The sequence below is a fragment of the Rattus norvegicus genome, chromosome 10 (genome assembly GCF_036323735.1).
Source record: "Rattus norvegicus strain BN/NHsdMcwi chromosome 10, GRCr8, whole genome shotgun sequence".
NCBI lineage: Eukaryota > Metazoa > Chordata > Mammalia > Rodentia > Muridae > Rattus > Rattus norvegicus.
The window spans coordinates 107,050,860-107,071,958 of NC_086028.1; the positions used below are offsets into that span (position 1 = coordinate 107,050,860).

Genomic DNA, 21,099 nt, shown 5'->3' on the forward strand with positions numbered 1-21,099 from the left:
TTGTCTCTTACTGGCCTTGAGGCTTTTTAAGTCCCTGGTTTCCTTTCCCTTCATTTAGTACTTAGGTGTCTCTCCAGTTTCCAGTATGAGGTGCTGCTTTCTCCATTTTTACCCTGTGAACCACTTCCTGTTTCATAGTAGGTGGAGAATCAGGACTTACTCTTTCCTCATGGGATCCCAGTGGAATCTAGAATCTGGTTGGATAGTGCCGCCTTGGCTTCTAGCTTCTGTCAGTCTCTACATTGCTTTTTGTTTGTATTTATTTATTTATTTATTTATTTATTTATTTATTTATTTATTTATTTATTTATTTTTGGTTCTTTTTTTCGGAGCTGGGGACCGAACCCAGGGCCTTGCGCTTCCTAGGTAAGCGCTCTACCACTGAGCTAAATCCCCAGCCCTTGTTTGTATTTATTAAATTCATGTTTATGTATATGTATACTTGAGAACCAGGCCATACCTTTTTTCCTGGGAGGAGTGTACAATTGAAACTGAGCTCTGTAAGCTTTGAAAGCCATCAATTGTTTTCCAGGTGGCACAGCAGCTTAGGGCACCGTAAGAGTGGTTGGTAAGTAACACTGGTCTCAAGAACAACCTGGCAGCAGCCCCTTGCATTGCGTAGTTTAGAGTGCAAGAGGGCTTCCTTGATATCCTTGGCGCATTGTGATCTATTATCATTAGCATCTTGAGTTCTAATTCCTCTTCTCACATAGCTGTTCCCCTCTGGTCTTCCAGAGTCAGCACCAAATCCCAAACAGACTTTCGATCCTTAGAAATGTCACAGCATAGTTGGCTGATGTCAGTTGGTGTCTGTGCATTTACTGCTGGTTTAACATCACTGTTAATCAAACACACTCAGGTGCCGATGTAATAGGATGGGGACTGAGGTCTAGCTGGGTGTGGCTCCCTGACTTGTTCTCCCCATGTTCTAAGGTTCCTTTGGATCCCCAGTTGCAGAAGCACAGTACTAGTACTTTGTTTTGTGAACCTAATCACACACACATACACTTTCTCCTGCTAGTTTACCATTTCCTGTTGTGTGTTGGTACACACACACACATGCGCGCACACACACACACTTCTCCTGCTAGTTTACCATTTCCTGTTTTGTGTTGGTGTATACACACACACACACACACACTTTCTCCTGCTAGTTTACCATTTCCTGTTGTGTGTTGGTATACACACACTCACACACATACACACACATACACACACACACACTGCTAGTTTACCATCTCCTGTTGTGTGTTGGTGCACACACACACACATACACACACTTCTCCTGTTAGTTTACCATCTCCTGTTGTGTGTTGGTGCACACACACACACACACACACACACTGCTAGTTTACCATCTCCTGTTGTGTGTTGGTGCACACACACACACTTTCTCCTACTAGTTTACCATTTCCTGTTATGTGTTGACACACACACACACACACACACACACACACACACACACACTGCTAGTTTACCATCTCCTGTTGTGTGTTGGTGCACACACAAGCTTATGGAGGCCAGCCTTGGGTATTGCTGTTTAGATGCTGCAACCACATTTCCTCTCGCTGGTGCCTTGTCTCTGTCTCCCTAGTGCTGGAGTTAAAAGCCACTTCATCTGCTTTTACATGCAGTGGGTGGGGGTGGTAGTGTTGAACGTGGGTCCTCATGGATGCTTGGGCAGCGGATCCTTTATTGAACTCTGGCATCTCAGTTTTTTGTTTTTTTATTGCAACTTCCATTTTTAGAAACCATATGTACTGGATAGTTTTATGTCAACTTGACACTAAAGTCACTTGAGAAGAGGGACTCTCAATTAAGAAAATGCCTCTACAAGATCATGCTATAGGCAAGACTATAAGGGTATTTTGTTTATGAGAGAGGATCCAGCCTATTGTGGGTGGAGCAGTCACTGGGCAGGTAGTCCTGGATTCCATAAGAAAGCAGGTTGAGCAAGCCAAGATGAGCAAACCAGTAAGAAACCCTCCATGGTCTCTGCTTGAGCTCCTCCAGGTTCCTGCCCTGCTTGAGTTTCTGCCCTGACTTACTTTGATGATGAACTGAGATATGGACACATAAGCTAAATAAACCCTTCTCTTCCCAAGTTGTTTTGGTCATGGTGTCTCATCACAGCAGTAGTAACCCTAACTAGGACTTCATAAAACCTAATTATAACACCTAACCATACTACCTAGTATTCATTCATTCTCAGTCTCTCATTCTCCCATTCTCCCTTCCTTCCCTTTCTCCCCTGTCCCCCTCCCCCTCCCTTCCTCCTTTTGAGGCAGGGTCTTACTACATAGCTTTGGCTGTCCTATAACTATATAGACCATGCTAGTCTCAGACTCGGAGATCTTTGGGCCTCCACTGCCTAAGTGGTAGGATTAAAGGCACGCACCACACAGTGCCAATATTATCTTAGATTTAATGAATTGTATCTCACAGCCTTAGGCTTCCTGAGACTTGTTGGGTTAATTAAAAAAGCGAACATGTACTGAAGTCACTGACCTACGTTCAGAACCAGATATTTCTCAAAAATCACAAGCATTAAATTAGCAAAAGATTGTTCATACCCAAAAGAGTATTAATTGATTATAAAAAGCTCAGAACTCTTTGTTTGCATAAATTACCTCCAATTTATTGTGCCTTCTGTCCTACAGAGTAGCATGTTTCACCAGTGTTAACTAATCAGCAAGAAAGCCTGGATTAAATTCAGTTCTAAACTGACTTTCGTAACTTTTCTCATCTTTGTATTCTCTAGATGACTCCATCCACATAGTCACAATAACTGTAGGCGCATTTGAGGGTCAAACTCAACTCCCTTGAGACCTTAGTTCCTGCTCAAACTGGGTTTGTTGGTGGCTTATGGGAGAGACGTCTCAATTTTGCCCCCACAATAGCATCTGCCTTCTGCCTATAACAAAAGCTGCTCTGGTTTCTTGCTTGATCCTCTCTCTTCTGTGTGATGGTTGGGGTGGGCCTTGTGGTAAAGGGGAAGGAAGGTCCTGGTACCAGAGCTGAGAGTTGAGACCTGAAGATCCTTTGTCAACAACCCTAAGCACACTGAATGAGAGCCTAGTGAATCTTTTGGGGGAATTTTCTTTGTAGAAAATCTGAAAAGACTCGAAGGTCAAGTTATATGGAAGCCTCAGTTCCAAAGTAGCTTGGAAAAAATTATTATAGTTTTGAAATAACCTAAAAATCCCAAACTCCAACAAGAGGTTGGGTTTTGTTGGTGAGTGTTTATGTATATGGTACCTGACTGGAGTCCTGACAGCTTTCAGCAGAACATGCCTTTTCTAAACCTGGAGAAGGAGCCTGGAAGTGTCTAGGCCCAGTGTGGGACCACCAAACATTAAACCAGCAAAAGATTCTTCATATCCAAAAGAGTATTAAAAAAATGAATTAAAAAAAAAAAAAGCAGACTGACTTATCAGTGCAATGCCCTTCTATGTTGTGAATGACAGATGTTCTGTCCCAAGGCTGAGGTAGCTGTTGTCCGTCCACTAGGCGTTTGTACTTCTGTCCAGCTTACTTTAGCTTGACATGGTCTTCTATGACACATCGTTGTGGTTAATGAGGGTTGGCTCAACACTGGTTGGGATTTGGTTTTGTTCTTTAACCTGAGTTCTACTTTGGCCACCCTGGTCTACTGGAGTGGTAACATATGTGTTAGAGCCACCATAACCATACTAAGTGACTATTATCCAAGCTACTGAGACTCACTGCAGTACCAAAGCTCGTCTCTGGATTCTTTCTTTCTTTTTTTTTTTTTTTTTTGGTTCTTTTTTGCGGAACTGGGGACCAAACCCAGGGCCTTGTGCTTTCTAGGTAAGCGCTCTACCACTGAGCTAAATCCCCAGCCCCTCTGGATTCTTTCTTAAACAGAATATAAACAGGTTTGCTAGAGACAGCTAGAAGAGTGGGAAGGAAGCTGTTTTACCATTTCTGAACTGTTAGAGGGATCTTTTTCATGGCAATCTGAACTTAGTGCAGGAATATGTGGCTTAAAGGTTAACTATCCATCCTGGCTTTACTATTCCTACTCTTCTCCTGGAGTATATCCTAAGTACGCCTAAATAACCACTCTGTGGCCTAGTGAGTTGTTCAGTATAGGCTTTAAAAAGGTATTCAGTGCATATATCAATATGTACTCACACTGAGGTCAGAGGGGGCACACACACACATATGGTTCTCCCTCCTATAGGAATTGCAGAGATAGAACTCAGGCTGGCAGTCTTTACAGCCAGTACCTGTTGAGCCATCTCATTGGCCCTTGACGTAGGCTTTTTGTTTTGCTTTTGTTTTTGAGACAGGGTTTCTCTGTAGCCTTGGCTGCCCTGCAACTCACTTTGTAGACCATGCTGGCCTCTTACTCAGATCAACTTGCCTGTTTCTCGAGTGCTAGAATTAAATGCCAGTGGACTTGACTTTTGGGGAATGCAGAGATAGTTCAGCAGTTAAGAGCACAGGCTGCTCTTACAGAGGACTTAAATTCAGTTCATAGCACCCCTACACACATTGTACATATACACAAACACATACATAAAAATAAATCTTAGGGCCGGCCGTTGTGGTGCACATCTTTAATCTCAGCATTGGGAGGCCAGCAGAGATCTCTGTGAGTTCCAGATCTGCCTGATCTACAGAGTTACAGGCCAGCCAGTGAGACTGTCTTAAAAAAAAAAACAAAACAAAAAACAAAAAACAAAAATCTTAAAACAACAACAAAACTTGGGAGATAACTAGAGAAAATGGCTTAGCAGTTATAAACACTTGCTCCTCTTGCAGAGGACCTAGTTCAGGTGTTCAACACCTACAGCTGACTGCAATTTCAGTTCCAAGGGATGCAGTGCCCTTTTCTGGCTCTGGGCATGCACACGATTTGTAGACCCCTACAAGCAAAACAAAACAAATGAATGTGGCAGAACAAGGCAGAAATGTTCGAGGCAATTCACACTTGTATAAGTGTTCTACCATTGAGTGCCCTTTAGACAGGGTCTCATGCAGACCATGCTGACCTCAAACTCAAGATTGGTTGATTAGGGAGTATCCAAAGTGGCTTTTGTTTTCAAACTGTGTGTTTTAAAGCTAAAGATGGCTGATGCTGTGGAAGCCTGGGCACATGTACATACCGTTTCTTTCTTTTTTTTTTTTTAAAGATTTATTGATTATTTTATGTATATGAGTGCACTGTAGCTATCTTCAGATAACACCAGAAGAGGGCGTCAGATCCCATTGCAGATGGTTGTGAGCCACCATGTGGTTGCTGGGAATTGAACTCAGGGCCTCTGGAAAAGCAGTCAGTGCTCTTTTTTTTTTGGTTCTTTTTTTCGGAGCTGGGGACCGAACCCAGGGCCTTGTGCTTCCTAGGTAAGCGCTCTACCACTGAGCTAAATCCCCAGCCCCGCAGTCAGTGCTCTTAACTCCTGAGCCAACTCTCCAGCCCACACGTACAGGCACGTACAGTTTCTTTAAGTAAAAATGTATATCAGGATATAGAATTCATGGTGGTACTGGAAAACCATTATTGGTCTGTTAGAGGAACAAAGCTGACCTGCTGTTGGTCCTATTTTGATGCTGGACAGAGGTATCTGGTCTTTCTTGCATCACTTGCTTTTGCTTCACCACAGGTTATGTGTGACTCTTTCTCGGGTCTGACCTAGGTTCCATTTTTCTGTCTTGGGCTAGGAGTAGGGTGTGGTGGTCTTTGTTTATTGTCTTATTCATTCTGGTGAGTGTCCTTCAAGAGCCTTGGGGAGACGCTCCAGAGAATGTACAAACTGGAGCATATCCTACCAAACCAGGCCTTTTCCAGTTCCGCACACTATCCTAACTGAACCAACCTGAGTTTAGTGACTTGGTAGCTTGACAACTTCTACCTCCCTTCCCTGCTGTCTAACTAGTTGAAATTAGCTTCTCAAAGATAAAAATACTCTTCTCTTTTTGGTTTGTTTAGAAACAGTCTTTGTGCAGCCCCAGCTGATCTGTAACTTTGAAGACCAGGCTGTCTAACACTTCTGTGATCTTCCTGCCTCTGCCTTCTGAGTGCTAGAATCAACAAGAATATCCTGTTCTTATTCTCAGTGTGTTTTCTTCCACTCCATCTCTGTAGTTCAAGGCTGGCCTTGAACTCAGATCCAGCTGCTTCTGCCTCCTGAGTGCTGGGATTAAAGCACATTGGGAGGGGTGGGTTCTTCCCCTCCCCTCCCCTCCCCTCCCCTCCCCTCCCCCTCTCCTCCCCACCCCTCCCCCTCCCCCTCTCCTCCCCCTCCCCTCCCCCTCTCCTCCCCACCCCTCCCCCTCCCCCTCTCCTCCCCCACCCCTCCCCCTCCCCCTCCTCTCCCCTCCTTTCCCCCTCCCCTCCCCCCTCCCCTCCCCTTTCTTTCAGATTTACTTTGTCGTCTGTATGTGCATGTGAGTGCATGTTCCCAGGGAGACCCGAGGTATCAGAGCCTAGAACTGGAGTTGTAGGTGGTTGTTAACCATTCACAGTTTCATTGCTGGACCTGAACTCTGATCCTTGCAGTTATTACACTCCCTTAACCACTGAGCCAATTCTCCAGCCCTTAGATCTTATTCCATTTGTTTGTTTTTGAGACAGGAGCTCACTGTATAGCCCAGGCTAGCCTTGAACTCTCAGCTTCCCAAGTACTGGGACTGCAGAAATATCCACCATGTTTTGCTAAGAAAATTGCTTAAAGCTTTTGTGTAGTAAGTCCAGCATCTGGTCTTTCTTCAGGACTGGATTCTTTTTGTTGCACTGCTCCTGTTTGTGTGTGGGTGTGTACGTTAGAGATTGAACCCAGGGTCTAACATATGTTAAGCATATGGGCTAGCACTGAGCATTATACATAAATCTTTTTTGCTCCTTTGGTGAGTCACTCCTGTCTCTTTATGTAACTTAAGATTTCTGTTGTAGTGTTGAAAACTGGTAGCTTTGGAAATCATGTTTGCCTTGTAGTTTGTTGGGGGTTTTATTGGTTTGTTGAGACCCATGTGAACCTTTTGTTTAGCAACTGAGGTAATTTTGTTCCTTAGCTAATGTAGCATGTGTCTGGCTGTTACCTTGATAGACTTCCTGAAAGCTAGGATTCTTCCCAGTCTGGATCTGACTTTGACTAGGCCCACCCTCATCTTGCACTTTGCCTGGGGAGCAGCCCAAGCTGCTCATCTTTATTCTAGTGCACATTGGTGCTGTGGAAAGTCTTGACTCCCAGGGAGGCTCTCAAAGCCCTTGCCTCAGGGTATGTTTTGTTTTTGAACTAAATTTGAGTAAAGCAGTGAGGGTTGGTGATTAAGCTGGATTGTTTTTTAGTGTTGTTTGTTTTTTTGATTTGAGTTCTGAGGGTTGAAGCAAGTGTACACAACATTTTAGAGACAGCCTTCAGCCACTTCGGGTAAGCTGTCTTTGAGGTCTGTTTTTTCCATGATTTTTTTTAAAAATCTGTTTTTAAAAATGTGGGTTCAGTGTCTGGGGGATTATAAGAAATGAAACCAATTTGGGCCAGTAATATGGCTTATTGAATAGAGGCTGTTAACCGGTAAACCTGAGGATCCAAGTTCAGTCTTCAGAACTAGTAGAAGGGAAGAACTAACTCTCATACTCTGTGGTGGGTACTTCCTCCCCACAAATAAGTAAGTAAGTAAGTAAGTAAGTAAGTAAGTAAATAAATAAATAAATAAATAAATAAATGTATGTTTAAAAATTTAATCTAATATAATTTCTAGTAAAGAGCTAATTGATTACTGTGAAGATTCTTTATTTGTGTGGACTAATACTGTTCATCAGGACCTGAAATTTGTAGACAATTTAAGACTTTATAGGGTGTAAACTTGCTTTTTTTTTTAAGGTTTTGTGTGTGTGTGTGTGTGTGTGTGTGTGTGTGTGTGTGTGTGTGTGTTTAATGTGAGATTTGCTTCCCAGATCTGTCTCTAGTACCTCATTTTGACAGGGTTGGTAATTTGTTTCTCTTGAATTTAAGTTGAATGGAAAATGATTCTTGTCTTGCAGTGGGAGAGCCTGGCTTACTGTCCCATTTGCCATCATAACGTTGACGGATTTTCTGCACTAGGCATACACTGGCTCCTTTTCTAGTCTATTTTCTTGGACCTGAATGTTGGTTTGGGTTTGGATGATGAGGCATGCACCTACTTGACTCTTAAGAAGTTGCTAGAAAATCCTGCCTAATCTTAGTCTTAAAACAAAACGGTAGTGGGTAACACAGAGGGTGGGGACTGTCCGGTGGAGAATCTGTTCATGACACTAAGGTTGGCATATCGTAGGGACAGTTGAACCTTGGGAGATAGGACTAAGAAAAATGAAATGTTGTTTCCTGTTGTCAAATTGATACATATATAGGTAACTGATGAACTTCCTTTTAGACTTAAATTTTGTTTGTTTATTTTGTGGAACCTGGGAAAGGAAGGTCCTCAACACCTCAGGAAAACAGCCAATTTTGCTGCTTTAGCTCTAGAATGCAATTTTTAAAATTTTTTTTTTTTATTTTATGTACATTGGAATTTTGCCTGCATGCGTGAGGGAGTTGGATCCCCTGGAACAGGAATTACAAATGGTTATGAATTGCCATGTGAGTTCTTGGAATTGAACCTGGGTCTTCTGGAAGAGGAGCCAAGTGCTCTTAACTGCTGAGCCGTCTCCCTAGCTCGAGAATGGAATTTTTAAGCAGCTTTGGGAATTGGAAATAAGAGATGATTACCTTAACTTCCCCATCAGCTGCCACCTTCTTCCTCTCCTCCCCTTTCTTTTTCCTCCTTCTCTTCCTCCTCTCCTCCCCTTCTCCTTAGTGGCCTCTTTTGTCCATGTTGTCCTGCAGCTGACCCACTGAAAGCACTTGTATGGAACTGCTCCTACCCCTAAGTTACCCACACAACGGCCCGGGTGTCCTCCTCCATGTTATTTACACTGGTGGCTTGGATCCTCACGTGTTTCCTCCTGAATGCTATTCCATTTCTCTTCTGGACTTGCTCTGCTGCTTCAGGGTCTCTGTTCCTGTATGACCAGGGTTTTAGGCCAAGGCCTTTCCCAGTTTTTATCTTCATGCCTTTGAGGGAAGGGATCATCTTAGCAAAAACATTTCAAGTTTGTATCTTTTAGATAGTTAAAATGTTTACTAACAAGATTGACAGCAGAAATCACCTCTAATGAGCATTTGCAGATTTCCTAGTGCACTGCACTTGGTCTTGCTGAGTGTGAAACCCATTGTTCTAAAGAGCTTATAGAACTTTAAATATTTTTCTTACTCAAAGGAACCCATGTGGGTACATATGGCATGGGAGAATCTGCGTGTGATTTCTCTTAGCTGTTCTTGAGAGAGTCCTAAAGCTCTAGAGTTTGTTTGCACCTGAGTATGTATCTTTGTGCCGCACACGCTGTCTCTAGCTTTGCTTCCTAGTTCATATGTGTGTGGCAGGAGAAGCTTTTTCTAGAAAGTGGGGTTAGGTAAGAATAAAGGGCTTACTGAAGAATTAAGCATATAAGTGATTCCAAGAGACAGTTCAGAATTAGAATTCTCAATGATAATTTCAACTTCTCAAGTTATGGACTTGTATTTGTTATAAATTAATAGAGATGGGTGACAATCAGATGTGACTACTCAAAGGAAATGTAAATTTTAAATGTGTATGAATGTTTTGCCGCAGGCATGTATTGTGTGTGTTGTCTGTTTTTACCTGGTGCGGTGGAAACCGTAGAGATGCTGGATCTGGGGGGAGGGGTCCTCAGCAAGTTCTTTTAGCTGCTAAGCCTTCTTCTCAGCCTCATTTATTTATTTTTTGAGAAGTCTTATGCAGCCTAGGCTGGCCTTGAGCTCAAGTAGTTGAGGATGGCCTGAACTCTTTTTCCTCCCTCCTTCCTTCCCCAGTGCTGTGATTATATAGTTATGCTTTGAAAATAAGTGATTCTATTAATGGGCTGCATTCTGGAAGCACATGTTCCTCTCTGATGGTGGCTGTCAAGAACTGGGGTTGATGTGAGATCAGAAGAGGAAGCTGTAAGTGGAGGAGAGTGTTAGAATGGAGCCTGTTAGCCAGGGTAGGTCATGGTTGGCTGGTTTATTTCTTTTTACTATTTGTTTGCTTTTGAAAACAGTTTGGCCTTGACTGTCCTGGACTTACTGTAGACCAGGCTGGTTTCGAACTCAGGGATCTGTCTGTCTCTGCATCCCCAGTGCTGGGATTAATGGTGTATACCATCATCATCCAGTTTCTCTTTTCTCTTTTTAAAAGTTTATTTTGTTATTTATCCATGCACATGCATGTATATATGTACACATGTGAGTGCAAGTCCTGTAGAGCCCAGAATAGGGCGTTGAATCCCTTGTAACAGTAGTTATAGATATAGCTGTGAGCCACTGTGTGTGTGGGTGCTGGAATTTAAACCCAGGTCTTCTGTGTAAGAATAGCCAGTGTTCTTGACTGCTGAGCCATCTTTCCAGCCCCCATGTTTATCTCTCTGTATTTTCTGTGTGTATATATGTGTGCATGTGCGTGTGCATGCGTATGGCTTCTCAGTGGACCTGAAGTTGGTCTTTTCTGCTAGACCAGCTGACCAGTGAGATTCCAGCTCGTCCTCTTTCCACCTAGTCCAGTACTATACTGGTGTCATGTTTGTATGGCAGTTATTTTGACAGAGGTGCTGGGAATGTGCACTTGGACCCTCACGCTCACACGCCCCTCAATTGTCATCGAGTGCAGAGGTTGTTGTATTGTTGTCGTCTTTTACCCACAGAACAGTGATGTTAGCTAAACTACAGTGTTTGGAGATAGGACCTTGTCTTGTCAGTCCTCTTGCCACATGATTGCCAAGTGTGGGGACTACGGCCTGTGCCACCATGCCCTGCTAAATTAATGCATTTTGAATAGATGAGTACCGTGTAGTGTAATGTTGTGGTTGTGTGCAGTCATATAGTCCTTAAGCCCCTGCTGGTCTGACTTCAGTGTGTTCATAGTGGCTCCCAAGTGTCACCTTCCAGATGGGTTCCCTTTGAAACTTCAAGTCTGTTTCCAGCTACCTGGAATTGTTAAATAAAACTAATGTATTGTCAAAGCATTTGAAATGTCCTTTCTTGGGGAGAGAGAGGTTTTCAAGACCGGTTTCTCTCTGTAGACCAGGCTGCCCTAAAACTCACAGAGATCCACCTGCCTCTGCCTCCCCAGTGCTGGGATTAAAGGTGTGCACCACCATCTGCCTAAAATGTTATCTTTTTAATGGATGTTTTTTGCACAGTTACAGGTTCAGTGTGTTAGAGGTAAAGGGTAAAAGACATTTCCTTTATTCTCTTTGCTCAGTAATTAAGGGTCATATAAACGATGAGTCAAGATTTCACTTAACCAGATAGGCAGCAGCTGGGTACTTTTGTCTAGTGGTGTGTGAACCCCTGCTGGCTGCCATGTTGGTGCTGAGACATGATGGTCAATAGAGGGCAGGAGTTAATAGCTTGCTTCTTTGCTTGCGTCTCTGTTGTGAGAGTGGTCAAAGGCACTGATAAGTATTCTGGGAATACTTATTGCCTATCAGTAATGAAAGAACTACTAATTAGTGATCTAAGACAGCAGCCTAGTGAACTTACTCCTTTCCGTATAAACATCTTGTTTACCTCTTTAACAAATCAATATCTTAGAGAAATCCTGTGAGAAGTGGTGCTGTGTTAGGCACAATACTTATAGGGTCCCGTTGGAAATCTCCAGATCTGTCTGGTGGACACTGTGTGGGCTGTGTGTGATCCAACACTCCCAGCACCTTGTGATACAGACTGTTAAACTTCTGAGGCAAAAACACAAGGTTGTGCTCACTAAGTGGGGCAGTCAAAGGCTATAATTAACTCTTCTTCAATGCAGGTCAGAATGGGCTGCCGGGGGATCTGAGATTAGATTCTTCAGAACCTTTGCTTTTAGAATTGGAGAAGGGACTGTAGACCTCCAAAGCAAGTCACCTGGGAGGACAGGGAGAACAAAAGGCTTAGGGTGACATGCTCTTTCTCTCCTCCAGGTTTCTGCCTTTCCTCCTTGGAGAGAGCCAGTGTCCTTCCACAGCCTGTGGATTTATCCTCTTTAATAGCTGTCTACTTTTCTGAGTCCACAGAACTACCTATCTGTGCCGTTCTTACTTGAACATTTCTCTGATTCCCCCTTGGATCACCAGGAGATATTTACATGATTGTCACTGTTTCTGCCACTCTTGTGGCCTGTCACAGGACAGAGGTCATTAGCATACATCCTCACTGTGTGTCGTTCTCATCCCCCCCCCCCCAACACACACACACACACACACACACACACACACACACACACACACACACACACTGTGCCTCCTCTCTGGAACGACTATCAATTGGACATCTTTCCTTTCGAATGCTTATGTAATAAAGAATGGATCCTGAGGTGAAGCAATTTGAATGGTATGCTTATGAAATCAGTCTTACTTCTTTAACAAAACCGAGGGTCATTTTGTTTCTGTAAAGTTTTTAAGAATGTGAATTTAGTAACGTTTACTCTGCAGATGAACACATAAAATAGTTTTATTCGGAGCTATTATTGACAGTGCTGCTATGAATGGTCTCAAGTGCGTGTGTTTAAGTATGTGAGAAAAGATCTCATGTAGCCCAGGCTGACCTAGAATGTATGTAGCTGAGAATGACTTTGAACTCCTGGTCCTCCTACTTAACTCTTAGGACTGTCATGATTAAAGGCACATACCACCATACCTAGATTCTTGGTTATCTTTGGATAGATTTTTCAGTTGGGAAGCTTTTTAAAAATTTGTTATAAATAAATAAAAAAATATATATGAGATATATATATATATATATCTCATATATATTTTTAGAGGTTAATACCGCTCCTACCCAGACCTTTGTGCGATTTGAGGATCTTTTTGTGTGCTTATTAGCTCTTCTGGTGACATTTTTAAAACAGTCCTCTTTTGTTGAGGTATGGTGTGAAGTGTTGCAATATAAGGAATCTAGGCAGGCTTGTGTCATTGGTCAGTGCAGGTGCCTAGGTGGTGAGGACAGTCCTGTTATCAGGAGTCCTGATATTGAATTATGTTATCCAAAGTCAAATATGTAATTATCAACTTTATTAGTACTTAGGTAAAACCCTCCTAGACATTATATTCATTTTGCTCAGGTCCTACATAGGTAAAAGAAAAATGATACTTTGTTCAGTGTGTCACTTCAGAGTTGACTTGTGTGTACCTTTTTTTTTTTTCTTTTCTTTTTTGGTTCTTTTTTTTTTCCGGCGCTGGGGACCGAAGCCAGGGCCTTGCGCTTCCTAGGTAAGCGCTCTACCACTGAGCTAAATCCCCAGCCCCAGACTTGTGTGTACCTTAAACTGCACAGTTGTGTTTGTGCACCCTAAACTGTAGTCTGATCTTTTGACATTTTAGGGGGAAAGGACACTACTTTTTTTTTTTAATTTTTGTTTTTAAGTTGTTATCGTATGCACATTTGATACATAATATGTGTTGGGGTCAGAGGACAATTCTCAGGAGTCTGCTCTTTACTTCCAACCTTGGTTCTCAGGAGGTCAGGCCCACACAGCAGAAAGAAAGCTGTCTGTCTTGCCAGACCCTGATCATTCCCCTGATTTAGTTGCTATTTTAAGTAAGCTTTCTTTGAAGTATATTTTATATAGAACAGAATAAACCTAATTTGAAGGAACCTTATAAAGAGTTTGATTGATGCCCATGTACATCCTGATGGCCTTCATCTCAGTCTGAGAATAGAGCACTAGATTTACCCTCAGAATTACAGGCTTCGTCTTCCTGAGGGAGCCCAGGTAGCCATACTGTGATCTCCTAGAAGGAGATGAGTTGTGTTTTCAGGATTCTCAGTTGGGCAGAGCAGACTTAGAGCTTGGCTTTTCTTTGAGTGGTGTTTGTGAGCTGAGTGAGTGGTTTGCTCTGCAGTTGTTGAGTGGCATCTGCTGTGCATCTGTTCTCCTATAGCTGCCTTTCTTCTGTGTCTTCTCTTTTCTTACTGGTTTGAAGCCAGAGTCTCATACATGCTAGACACACACTGTACTAACGAACTGATCTGATCCTTCCCTACCTTTTAACTCTTTATTTTGAGATAGGGTCTTACTCTGTAGCCAGGCAACCCTCGAGCCTGTGATCCTCTCTTGTCTCTGCTTTCTGAGTAGCTGGCATTACAGGCCTGTGCCACTACTGAGCTGGCCTTTCCAACAGCAAATTGTCAGACAAAATCGTGGCAGAAAGCTCTTTTCAGTCTTTGTTAATAGAATTAGGGGGCAGTTGGGACAAAAGTTGAGACAAAATTGTCCGTATAAAGAAACTCTGAGGAGTCACTCAACCTGCTCTCATAAGCCTCTGGGATCCTGCACCAGGTCATGAGAGTCCAAAGTCAAGGTTCCCTCATAGGCGTGCACAGAAACAAGTCCATCTGTGGAAATGTATTACCTACTAATGTTTTCATTCATTTATTTTGTGTGAGGGCACTCTGAATAGCTAAGGATCACTAATGTTACCAAGTTTCTTTGTTTATTGAATTCCTGACTGACACAGTTCTCTCTCTCGCTCTCTCGCTCACTCTCGCTCTTGCTGTCTTGCTCTTTCGCACGCTTTTTCTTTTTTTCCCTCTAGCCTAGGAAGAAAGAGGAATTTTCTCTTTAAAAAGTTCACCCTTGTTTTGTTTTTTGAGCCAGGGCTCATGCAGCCAAGGTTGACTTTGAACTGCTAACTCTGCCTCCTCCTGAGTGCTGGGATGACAGGTGTTTATTATCACACCAGCTTCAGAACTGACTACAGAGATAACCCAACAGTTAAAAGCACGGGCTGCTCTTGCAGGGGACTCAGATTGAATTCCCAGGAGCCTCATGGTGGCCTTTCCCTGTCTGTAACTTAAGTTTCAGGAGATCTGACTCCTCTTCTGACCTCTGTGGGTACCAGGCACTCACCTGATACACAGACATCCCTGCAGGCAGTACATCCATGCACATATTAGAGAGATTTAATATAGATATAATTATAGGAATTAGAACCAGAGAAGAAAGCCAGGAGCAGTTCCACACATCTTTAATCCCAGCATTCAGAGGTCAAGGCAGAGGCATGAGGATCTCTGTGAGTTCAAGGACAGCCTGGTCCACATAGGATTCCAGGACAGTGGACTGAATAGTGAGATACTGTTTTGAAAGGGGGTTGGGAGGAGGAGACAGGGGGAGAAGTTTCCCACCCAACATGTTGTTATAGGGTTTGTGAGGAATCTGAACTCATGAGGCCCAAAGATCGTTGGTGTTAGTGTGGAAAAGTTAAGAGAGAGGGAATGGGTCTCAAAACCTCAAATTAAGTGGGAAACAGATCCACTGGAGGTTGTTCGAGGAAACTCCAAGATGGGCGTTGGTTCCCAGAGGACAGAGACAGTTATTCCTTTACTGTGGGGGAGGGATTGGTTGCAAGAAATCTATTGGGAGTACTATTTGAAAACAGATTGATAAATCAGTTAGTTAACTTGTGTTGTATAAAGAGACATCTCTAATTTTAAACTGCCTTTCTACTTAGAGACTGTTTAAACACGATTGATTTCCATGGTGCTGCATGTTAGCATGAAGGTCTGGTTTGTATCTAAACATAGATGTTGGTGGAGCCTTAGGTCCCTCAGCTCAATGCTCCAGACTGTCTGGCTGTCGCCTTTGTAATACAGGGAAGGAAGCATTGTCAGCCAGTATAGGAGTAGGTAGGTAGAGGCCGGTAGAAGGATTCTGCCAATGCTGAAATGTTCAAAAGGAACCTTTGTTCAAGTAATGGAAGCTGAGCTCTTTGTTAGCTCTTGCTGGGGACCACACCTGGCAGACATTGGATTTTCCTTTTCCTTTCCTTTTTGTCCTATAGTTTTCATTTTCTAATGGCTGCTCTGAGTACTACTTCTGTAGTCTGTGTCCCTTCTTCTGTCTGTTTGGAGGGACGGTGGGAATCTTATGAGCCCAGGCTGCCCTTGAACTTGCTGTTTAGCTAGAGCTGGTCTTGAACTTCCACTTCTGCCACCCAAGTGCTGGGCTCACGGGTGTGCACCATTAGTCAGTGTCTATAAAGTCCTTGTTTGTGTTTTTGCTCATTAAATGCCTTGGTATTCGTTGCAGGTGGTTTTTGAAGTGGTGAGGGCCGATGTCCTCACAAGTCCTGTGGGGAAGCTCAGGTGTCTGGTGGTCAAAGGCATGAACTGACCCTCAGGTTCTGTTCTCCAGGTGCACTTTCAGGTTTCCGAGCACAAATATCAAGATAACATTCACAGCCCTATCCAGCGAGAAAAGAGAGAAGCAGGAAGCACCTGAGTCGCCAGTGAAGCCTGTGCAGCCACACATCTCACCCCTGACCATCAACATTCCAGACACGATGGCCCACCTCATCAGCCCCCTTCCCTCCCCCACGGGAACTATCAGGTATAGCACATCCACAGGTCTTTAGTCACATAAGTCTACCCAAAGTGACCCTACCTATTTTTACTGCAGCTGGCTACCAAGAGTCTGCTCAGAGTTTCTGTACTGTAAATTGTAATTCTCACACATTGGTAGGCTGTGGGATCCCTGCTTTGTCTGTACCCCTTTGGGTTTGTTTTACCAGGGCCATTGCTGTGGCCTTAGAATTGGAATTATCCTTTGGAGTCTGGTGGGCACAGCAGTGTTCTATAACTGAGGGCAACTGCACTCTTCCCACAGTCCTGAGTTGCTGTAGTCAGGGGTAAGTGTTAGGATCCATGAGCCCCTCCACCAACAATGACTAATGATTAAGAGGGCTTTTGCCTTGTGCAGACCGGGGCTGAGTACCTGCTATGAGTGTATGATTATAGTCACTGTCCTGCCTAGAGTTTGGGATATCACTGCCATTGTTTCTGTCTTCCTGCTTGTACCCTGAGCCTTAAAGGGGATAGTATAAATGCCTTATTTCTGACTGAACCCTCATCTATCAGTGTCTAAGAATTGTGGGCCTGCATGAGTTTCTCATTTGCTGGTGGGAAGAGCCTGAGGGAAGCTGTGGTGGCAGTGGGGGTAAAATTGGGTTCTGTGGGGTAGGTGGGGAGTTGGGGTGTGTGGGGTGGGGGGGAGCTGGGCTGTGAGGGGTGGGGGGGAGCTGGGCTGTGAGGGGTGGGGGGAGCTGGGGTGTGTGGGGTAGGTGGGGAGCTGGAGTGTGTGGGGTAGGGGGGAGCTGGGCTGTGAGGGGTGGGGGGGAGCTGGGCTGTGAGGGGTGGGGGGAGCTGGGCTGTGAGGGGTGGGGGGGAGCTGGGCTGTGAGGGGTGGGGGGAGCTGGGCTGTGAGGGGTGGGAGGGAGCTAGGCTGTGAGGGGTCGGGGGGAGCTGGCCTGTGTGGGGTCTCTCCCCGCCCCCTTTAAATAGTGTCTCACTGAGTATAACCTGTGGCATTGGCTGAACTGGAACTTGCTGTGGGGACCAGGCTGGCTTGGACCTCACAGAGCTCTACCTGCCTTTGTCCCTGCTTCAGGATCCAGCTCTAAGTTTAGCTGTTTCCAGTTTTTAGGTGTATTATTTTCATTGAAGAGTTGACAGATTATCTAATTATATTTCTTCCAAAACTCTTCACAGACTGAGAGTAATTGAGTGTCTAGGAACCATACTGAAAGTTGAAATTTAAAATTTTAAGGGACTAGACAGTCTAATGCTTTAAGAGCACTTTCCGCTCTTGCACAAAGACCCAGGTCAGTTCCTAGTATCATATGGCAGTCCACAGACATCTAATTCTAGGAAATCCAACACCTTCTTCTGGCCTTCACAGTCACCAGGCTTGTGTGTAGCGCGCACGCACACACGCACGCACGCACGCACGCACTCACTTCAAACATATAACATAAATCTTTCAAAAAATTTTTTTTAAGTTTGGGGCTGGAGAAATGGCTCAGTGGTTAAGAGCACTGACTGCTTTTCCAGAGGAGTGAGCCCCGACACCCACATTGGCAGCTCCAGGGAACTGATACCCTAACATAGGTGGCATACATGCATGGAAAACACCAGTGTATGTAAGATTTTTTAAAAAACTGAAGTTCCTATTGGCTGTGATGGCTCAGTCTCTGGCAGGACACATGGGACACTGCCTTTCCACAGTTTGTCTTGACAGTTGTGTTTTCTTACACGTAGAAATATTGCTGTTCTCAATTTTTTTTTCCATTTTAACCAGACATAGTAGCACACAAAAATCCCAGTACTTCAGAAACTAAAGCCAGAAAATTGCCACACATTTAAGACCAGCCTGCAGTACAGAACGAAGTGTTGTCTCAAGAAAAAGAAATGGGGCTAGAGAAATGTAACTCTAGCTTTAGGAGACCCCACACTGCATTGTGGCCTCCTTTAGGCATGTACATAGCACACATGTGGGCAAACACATAGTAAAGGAATTTTAAAAAAGTTTGTTTTCCCTGGTCTCAGATCTTGAAGACCAATAGTGTGTTTGCTTTAAAATCAACTCTTCCCTTTCTTTCACAGTGCTGCAAACTCCTGCCCATCCAGCCCCCGGGGAGCAGGGTCTTCAGGGTACAAAATGGGCCGTGTGATACCATCTGACCTCAATTTAATGGCTGACAATTCACAGCCAGAAAATGAAAAGGAAGCTTCAGGTGGAGATAGCCCAAAGGTAAGTGCTTTGTAGTTCTGGATCTGGGGAACATTACACAGTTATTGGTAACAAGTCCAAGGGTTTGTCTGTCTTGCCTTTCCATGTAATAGTCCACCATTGAGAAAAGTTGGGGCAAGGATCTGGAAGCAGGAAAGGAAGCAGACACCATGGAGAGGGGTGCTGCTTGTTTGCTTCCTTCAGTCCAGAGCCACCTGCCCAGGAGTGGCACTGCTCACAGGGGTTGGCCTTTTTCATGCCAATAATTAATCAAAAAAAAAAAAAAAGCACCACAGATAAAGGCTACTCAGAGGGAGGCAAGTCATCAATTAAGGTTCCCTCTCCCCTGTTGGCCCTGGTTTGTGTCACTGGCACACAGACTTGTGCATCTATGTGGATTTGATTCTCATGTCACTCTGAGTGTGACACGGGCATCAGGATTTGTAGTGCATTTTTTAAAAAACTACTCAGCGCATATGTGAGGATCCCAGGGCAACTGTAGACTGTATGAAATTGTTAGTAACACAGAAGGACAGTTATAATGTTAAGTAAGAAAAAGAAAAGTCTACATAGCGTATCATTATAAAATGTGACCTGCTCACAAAGAACACAAAGAGCAGATGGCTCGCTGCACACAGAGGCACCTAAGGTGCTGGGTGAAGCATCACAGTAGAAAATGATGGCTATAACGCCAGACTGAGAGTGGTCTGAGCAGGGGCTGTAGACTCAGGGCCTGGCAGGAGCCGTTCACTTTGCAAAGTTTGCTTTACCCATGTGGGGATATTCTGACCATATTCTGTGTTAAATTACTTTAAAATAAAAATGGTAGCATACGCCCTTAATTTCAGCATTTGAGAGGGAGAGCCAGGAGGATCTCTGAGTTCAAGGCTGTCTTGGTCTACATAACAAGTTTTAGTTTATTGTGAGACGTTGCTTATAAACACACAAGAAGAGCATTTGTAAGGCCAGCCAGAGAGCTGAGTGGATAAGCTGATGATCAAAGTTTGGTTCCGAGGATCCACATAGTGAGAGAAGAGAATTGACTCCTGGAACGAATAAAAACATCCTTAGGAACATGTAAGAGGAAGCCCTAGGACTACACTGGCCTCCTGAGCAGGGACGGAGGCTTAAACCTCCGATCAAGCACATGGTGCCAAGACAGCTGCTCAGCCACTTCCCAGACTTGGGTCCTTGTTATTCCTGGTTCCTCTTAGAACTTGTGGCGTCTTCCTGTGGCTGCCTAGGCAGGGCCTTTGTGGTCTAAGGGATAGCAAAATAAGCTCTAGCAGACTGTCAGCCATTTAAGGTGGGCTGGGTCTTCTGGATGCTGGCATGGTAGGGTGTTAAGGTTTTCCACTTGTCTCATGCTGTCACTTTCATCTCAGGAACTTCTGATGCCGCCCCTGGTCCCTAAGCGCATCTCCATTGAGATAGGACTTCAGGTCTTATTCTGTAGGCCGGCCTTAACTCAATGTATAGCAAAACAATGGTTTGTTTAAAACTGCAAATCCTAAAAATTCAAGGCAGGGTTGGGAAGAGTCATGGCTTAGCAGTTAAGAATACTAACTGCTCTTCTAGAGGACCTGGGTTTAAATGTCAGCTAACAACTGTAACTCCAGTTCTGAGGGAGTCCCCTCTCCTTTCTGTCCTACACTTCATGCACATGCTGAGTAGATGTATGTTCAGGTGTCACACCTACATGTTAAGTAAATAAATGACATACTTTATCTGTGAACAGTCTATATCCTTGCAGTGATGGTGATCAAACACAGGCCTTATGCTGAATGTGCTTTGAATAAGTGGTATTATTTGAATACACTGACCTGCAGATTGCTTCTTTTAATTTACATTACTTGGCTATTTTCCAGTGCTGGTATGCATTCTCCAAAAGTTCACACAGGAGCTAGGCTCCAACACAGGCATAGCCTCGCATGCAGAGCCTTGACAGTAGATGGGCATTTGGACAGTCCTACCTCAAGTGCTCCCTGTCAGAGCCATGTTTGTGCTGTGCTTGCCCTGCGTCATACGTGGGCATATTCTCCCATGTCATATGTGGGCATGCCTATTCTCCCATGTCACAGGGTGCTCACTCCTTGATTTGTAACAACCGCCCTGGGCTCCCCGAGGTCCAGTGACTTTGCTCATCTTTATTGTTTTGTTCTTGTCATTTAAATTTTCTCTGTATGTGATTTTTGTTTGTTTTGGTTATTTGTTTTTGTTCTTTTTGTTTTGTATTGTTTTGGATGTAGAGTTTCTCTGTGTAGCAGTCTTGGCTGTCCTGGAAATCTCTTTGTAGACCAGGCTGGCCTCAAAGTCAAAGAGATCCGCCTGCTTCTGGAGTGCTGGCTCCTTACGTGATTTTTAATCTTTTTATACAGTCTACAAATTTCCCACTTACTTTGCTCAAAGTTTCCCAATTATATTACTTTCATAATAAAAACACTGTTGCAAGAATACATAAAAGAATGCTCTTAAATCTTAGGTGCTTTTTTTCTCCCCTAACAC

At 43.9% G+C, this 21,099-nt stretch overlaps 1 protein-coding gene across 2 annotated transcripts in view; it reads left to right on the forward strand.

Annotated features, from left to right (window-relative positions):
* Foxk2 (forkhead box K2) overlaps positions 1 to 21,099 on the forward strand; it is a 49,928-nt gene that overhangs the window by 9,927 nt on the left and 18,902 nt on the right. For both annotated transcript variants that reach the window (NM_001401861.1, NM_001107075.1), the window contains exons 2-3: positions 16,222 to 16,416; positions 18,468 to 18,615. In NM_001401861.1, the coding sequence (NP_001388790.1) occupies positions 16,222 to 16,416; positions 18,468 to 18,615 (343 nt within the window). The remainder of the gene's footprint in view (positions 1 to 16,221; positions 16,417 to 18,467; positions 18,616 to 21,099) is intronic.